Raw genomic sequence first — 5,639 nt, 5'->3', positions numbered from 1 at the left:
TGACGAAGCAGAACTCAGTTGGAGATTCTGCAGCATCGTTCGGACCAGTTCAAGTACTTTAATAAAAATACTGCATTTTGAACTCGTCATGTTTTCAGAGAAACCAACCGAGACAGAAAACTTCAGACACCGTTCGTCCTTCAGAGCTGAACTCTGCTGATGTTTTCATCACGTTGGTGGAAAAACATAAGAAGAGCTGTTCAACATATAAAAACACACACAGGTGTATACATACAGGTACACACTTTGTCTTCATCTTCCTCTCCATCAGGTCACCACTGACTGTTCACCTGTCAGCAGGTATTGATCGGTATTGATCGGTATTGATCGGTATTGTGTCCGTCTGTGTGGCTGTCAGCAGCTGATAACACGTTTATCTGACGGCTGCAGACCAACTGTTGATGAGGAGCAAACAGTGCTTCTGATCCTGGTATTGATACGGCCTGTGATTGATCGGCGGAGGAGGCGGGACGTTGCTGTGATGAACGCGGCCTGATGTCGGCTTCCTGTGAACGCTGGCTTTTGTTGTGGCGGTGAGTTTCCCAGCATGCTCTCTGCTCTGAGGAGCCATCGGGCTGCTGCTGGTGGAGAGACGATGGCAGGAAGCTGAGACATGAGACGTCTCATTAGTGGCTGTTTTATCGCCATCGGAGGCGTCAGTGCTGCTATTGATCCTATCCATATTTATTATTGATGACCCAGACGGCAGCAGGTGACGACTAACGATCTGAAGACGTCAACGAACCAACAGCTGGAGCTCATGGGTCCAGTTTAACGAGCCTGAAGACGGTTTAGTTTGTTATGAAGACGAGAACTGATCAGAGAACAGAATAAATATTGATCTGTTGATCTGTTTATGGCTGTTTGGGTTGTAAGCAGGTTTTTGTGTATGTGTGTGTTTAGATTGTGTGTGTTGTTGTGATTATGTTTGTGTGGTCCTCCTCTCTGGTTGTCGTGGTAACGGTGAAGCATCCCAGGAGGAGAGCATCATCATCATCATGAACAACATCATCATCTAAACACACACACAGGTTCTACCGGGTAAAATCACCCTGGTGACCAGAACCAGCAGAACCAGCAGAAAGCAGAGCCTCCAGCACAGAGCAGAACCCTGAGAACCAGCACAGAACAAGACCAGCAAAACCAGCACAGAGCAGAACCAGTAGAGCAAGTACAGGGTGGGCCCAGGGGAACCAGCACAGAACAAAACCAGTACAACTCACACAAAGAGGAACCATCACAGTGTGGAACTGGCAGAACCAACACAAAACAGAACCATCATAAGCAGTGAAACAAGTCAAACAAGTGGAACCTGCACAGAGCAGAGTCAGTGGAACCAGCACTGACTTAAACCAGTAGAACCAGCACTGACTTAAACCAGTAGAACCAGCACCGACTTAAACCAGTAGAACCAGCACAGAGCAGAACCAGGAGAACCAGCACAGAGCAGAACCAGGAGAACCAGCACAGAGCAGAACCAAGAGAACCAGCACAGAGCAGAACCAGGAGAACCACTGAGACCAGTGGAGAGCAGAACTGTGAGCACTACCAGAACCAACAGAGCCACAAAAAACTGCCAGGCCATTAGAACCAGCAGAACCAGCATGGAGCACAACAAGGACAACCAGCAAACATGAGAACCAGCAGAACCAGCACAGAATGTAACCAGTAAAGAACCAGCAGAACCAGTGCAGATTAGAATCAATAAAACCAGTAGGACCAGTGGAACCATCAACATCAGCAGAACCAGCATGGAGCACAACAAGGACAACCAGCACAACATAGAACCAGCAGAACAGCACAGCACAGAACCAGTAGAACCCACAGAACCAGCAGAGGGAGTCAAAAATAAACCAGTTTTCTGTTTGTTGTCAACAGTCAGAAAAAAAAAAAACAACCAAAAGACGTGAAGATGAACGAAGAGAACCAAGTGAAGAACCCAAACAGAGTCCGTCCACCTGCTGAGCCTGAAACGCACCTGAGCCAACACCTGGGACCCGTAGCAGCAAGGTGAGTACAAGTACTCTGAATACTCAGTCTGAATACTATGAAGTAGCAGCGTGTCCACGTACCTGTGCTGTGTCCAGATGCTGAGTGTCCAGCTGCTGTGTTCGGGGCCTTCATCATGGACAATGTGACACCTGGCAGCCCTCCAGGTGAGTCGGACCTGAGGGACTACAACTACCTGGCCCTGGTCCTCGGCGTCCCCCTCATCCTCGTCATCATCCTGGGGAACGTCCTGGTGTGTCTGAGCGTGCTCACTGAGCGCTCCCTGAAGACCGCCACCAACTACTTCATCATCAGCCTGGCGGTGGCCGACCTGCTGCTGGCCGTGCTGGTGCTGCCGCTCTACGTCTACTCCGAGGTGAGACAGGTGGCAGGGAGACAGGTGAGGTCATGTGACCTTCTTACTAACTCTGCCGGTCATGTGACCTTCTTTGTAACTCTGCCGGTCATGTGACCTTCGTACTAACTCTGCCGGTCATGTGACCTTCGTACTAACTCTGCCGGTCATGTGACCTTCGTACTAACTCTGCCGGTCATGTGACCTTCGCACTAACTCCATGTTGGTCACGTGATCTTCTCTCGGTGTTTAGTTCCTCGGAGGTGTCTGGACTTTGAGCACCTCCATCTGCGACGCTCTGATGACGATGGACGTGATGCTGTGCACGGCCTCCATCTTGAACCTGTGTGCGATCAGCGTGGACAGGTGAGGTCACCTGTGTGTGTTTCAGTCTGTTTGGTTCAGAGCAGCGAGTCTCAGACGTGAACGTCGTTACTGCGACTCCGTCCTGCAGCAGATAACGGAGCTGATTAGCAGCAAAGCTAATTAACATTTCCAAATGATATGACTTCAGCTTTGACCTGAACGCAACACCAGATTGAATATGTCTTCTTCAGACAGGTGTAGTCATGTGACGCTGCTGTTTCTCGCCATTAAAGACACTGTAATGAATGTTAATGAGGAAGAGGAACTCTGAAGGTCACTGTGAAGCGGTGAAAAGACAAATGGTCTTCCTCATGTATTAGCTGTGTTCATGCAGCTGCAGCGCGAGCGTTAACACCTTGTTAGTGAGATAAAAGATGATTATATTCAGATTTATTCAGCTGACAGCCGTGATGAAGTCAGCCACAGCTTTCAAAGTGTTGAGAAAATGTAATGAAACAACTCAGTGAGTCAAACATGGCTGAGACTACAGGTGCCAAATGTATTTTTACTGGTAGGTGCTACAGTCTAAATTTAAAGCCAACAGATGGAGCAGAGCCGGATCTGTCAACACAACTTTACAGACTGAAAACCAAACTCCTGCCGCTTTAGAACAACCTCCGAACATGAATCAGAGAGATTTCACCAGACATCCTGCCTGATGTTCACTCAGCGCTTTAATGCTTTAAATCTGGAAACACAAAGACCGAAGCAGACAGAAAATGTGCCCCGAAGTCAGAGCAAAGAGCTGAAAGAGGCTAAAAACTGCTCCGGCTCTGATCCGCTTTTAACTGTTGTTAATTAAATTATTGATCAGTGTGGTGTCGCCCTGCTCGGCTCATCTGAGTCTTCATGTCGGTGGAAATCCTGCAGATAGGAGGAACCTCACTTTGATTTAAGACACGGTTCATTTACATACATCAGGGCCACATGGATTTTTAAAGCTATATTTATATATGTTGGACTGAGTCTCAGGTAAAGTTATGATTGACCATCAGCTTAATATGTGTAGTCTGTGGCATTTTCCATCACAATTACATCTTCATCTACATGTGATCTCTGAGTCTACTTTTGAGAACGTTGTTTTGGCCCTACTAAATGTACATTTTTCTATACCGTTCCGTACCATAGACCAGCTGCAGTACCTGGTTGTTCCACCAGGTGGAGCCTCTCCCTGTTTAACCCTGTAGAGACCAGAGGAGGCAGCAGAGAGCATTGTGGGAGTTTAGCAGCAACAGGACCATGACAGAGACTCTGAGGAGCTTAATGACCTCCAGCCAGAGTTATTGTGTTTACTGTGAACCCTCAGCTACCAGAACCAGAACCTCCTGTCTCACCTGTCCACCGGTCCTGCAGGTACATCGCTGTGGTGGTTCCCCTGAAGTACAACAGGAACCAGTTCAGTGTCCGTCAGCTGGCTCTCATCACGGCCACCTGGGTTCTGTCTCTGGGCGTGGCCAGTCCCGTCATCTTTGGCCTGAACCAGGTTCCGGGTCGCGACCCGACCGTGTGCAAGCTGGAGAACGACCAGTTCGTGGTGTACTCGTCGGTCTGCTCCTTCTTCGTGCCTTGTCCCGTCATGCTCTTCCTGTACTACTGGATGTTCCGAGGCCTGCGGCGCTGGAGCGGTCGCAGCCGGTCCCAGGCGGGTCGGGCCAGACGTCCGGCTCTGTCTCTGCGTCTGGGCTCGGCTCTGCACCGGGCCAAGGCCACGACGAGCGGCAGTCGAGAGAAGGTGGTGTACACGGCGCCCAGCGGCCTCAGCCCCACCTCGCCCTCCGCCGTCTCCATGACGACGCCCTCGGCGACCCCGGTGACGGAGGAGGTGGCGCCGGCACCGGAGAGCGACCCGATGACGACCCAGATGGACAGCGTGTCGGACGGGGAGCCGACAGAGAGGAGGGAGGGAGGCAGCAGGAGGGAGAACGGCCTGAAGAGCAACGCTGCAAAGAGAGGACGACGGAACAGCAAGAGCAGCCGGGTCAGCGGGCGGGAACGCAAGGCCATGAAGGTTCTACCGGTGGTGGTCGGTGAGTAACAGACCCAGAACCAGGACACGACCGCACTCAGGAACATAAAGGGGCTACCTGAAGTCTAAAGCTGTTGTTGTTCGTAGTGATGCTGCAGGAGAACCATTTGTAGAACATCTATAGCAAGAGGTTCCTGACAAAACCCCCAAAGGTTCCTCAAAACAGGTTCCTTTAGGCACCAGAAGGGGAGCTCCAAAAACAGCCGCTCCCAGAATTCATTTCTTCAAACTGTTCTTTAAGGAACCCAAAAAGATGCCTCAAAGAACCACCAGTAAAACAGTTCTTTTATACAAATGGTGCTCCAAAGAACTTAAATAGAAGTAGGTTCCTTAAGGTTCTGTTTCTGTACACGGTTCCTTAAAAAAACAAAAGTACCTCAAAGAACCACAAAACGTATTCCTTTAGGAACCGTAAATGTTCCAAACAATTTGAATGAAACAGATTCTTTAAGGTTTCTACAGAGTTCTTTAAAGAACCCCAAAGGTGCCTCAAAGAACAATCCAAGAATGGTTCTTCAAGGCACCAATAATCCAGAGAGCTTTAGTGGAAACAAAGATCCATCAAAGGTTCCTCAATATAACATCAAGTAAAGGTTCCTTTATGCAGCGTCATCGGTGCTCCAGAGAACTGGAGGGAAAATAGGTTCTTTAAGGTTCTTTTAGTAATTCGGACTCCACAGTAAAAACATCTGCAATTATCTGACAGATGTTTTCACACCAACACATAGACCAGATTACAAATATATACGTCTAATGTAAAATAACATCAAAACCATAAAATGTCTGCTTTAATTTCACACGTTTCCTTTTGATTTAATTTAAATTCAGATTTAAAACCGTAAAAATGAGGTCCAGTTCTAGACCGCTAAGAGAGAAAGCAGTGTTGGTTCTGTAATGTCACAC

General features: G+C 48.7%; 1 protein-coding gene across 1 annotated transcript in view; it reads left to right on the top strand.

Annotated features, from left to right (window-relative positions):
• Positions 1-2,125: 2,125 nt before the first annotated feature.
• drd4-rs (dopamine receptor D4 related sequence) overlaps positions 2,126-5,639 on the top strand; it is a 5,948-nt gene continuing 2,434 nt past the window's right edge. Inside the window, exons 1-3 of the mRNA XM_008294178.1 lie at positions 2,126-2,365; positions 2,598-2,710; positions 4,064-4,737. Of these exons, the coding sequence (XP_008292400.1) occupies positions 2,126-2,365; positions 2,598-2,710; positions 4,064-4,737 (1,027 nt within the window). The remainder of the gene's footprint in view (positions 2,366-2,597; positions 2,711-4,063; positions 4,738-5,639) is intronic.

Source organism: Stegastes partitus, unplaced genomic scaffold, assembly GCF_000690725.1.
Source record: "Stegastes partitus isolate 25-593 unplaced genomic scaffold, Stegastes_partitus-1.0.2 Scaffold946, whole genome shotgun sequence".
Taxonomy (NCBI): Eukaryota; Metazoa; Chordata; class Actinopteri; family Pomacentridae; genus Stegastes; species Stegastes partitus.
The sequence above is the reverse complement of the archived record's forward strand: the minus strand, read 5'-3'. Positions and strand labels throughout refer to the sequence as shown.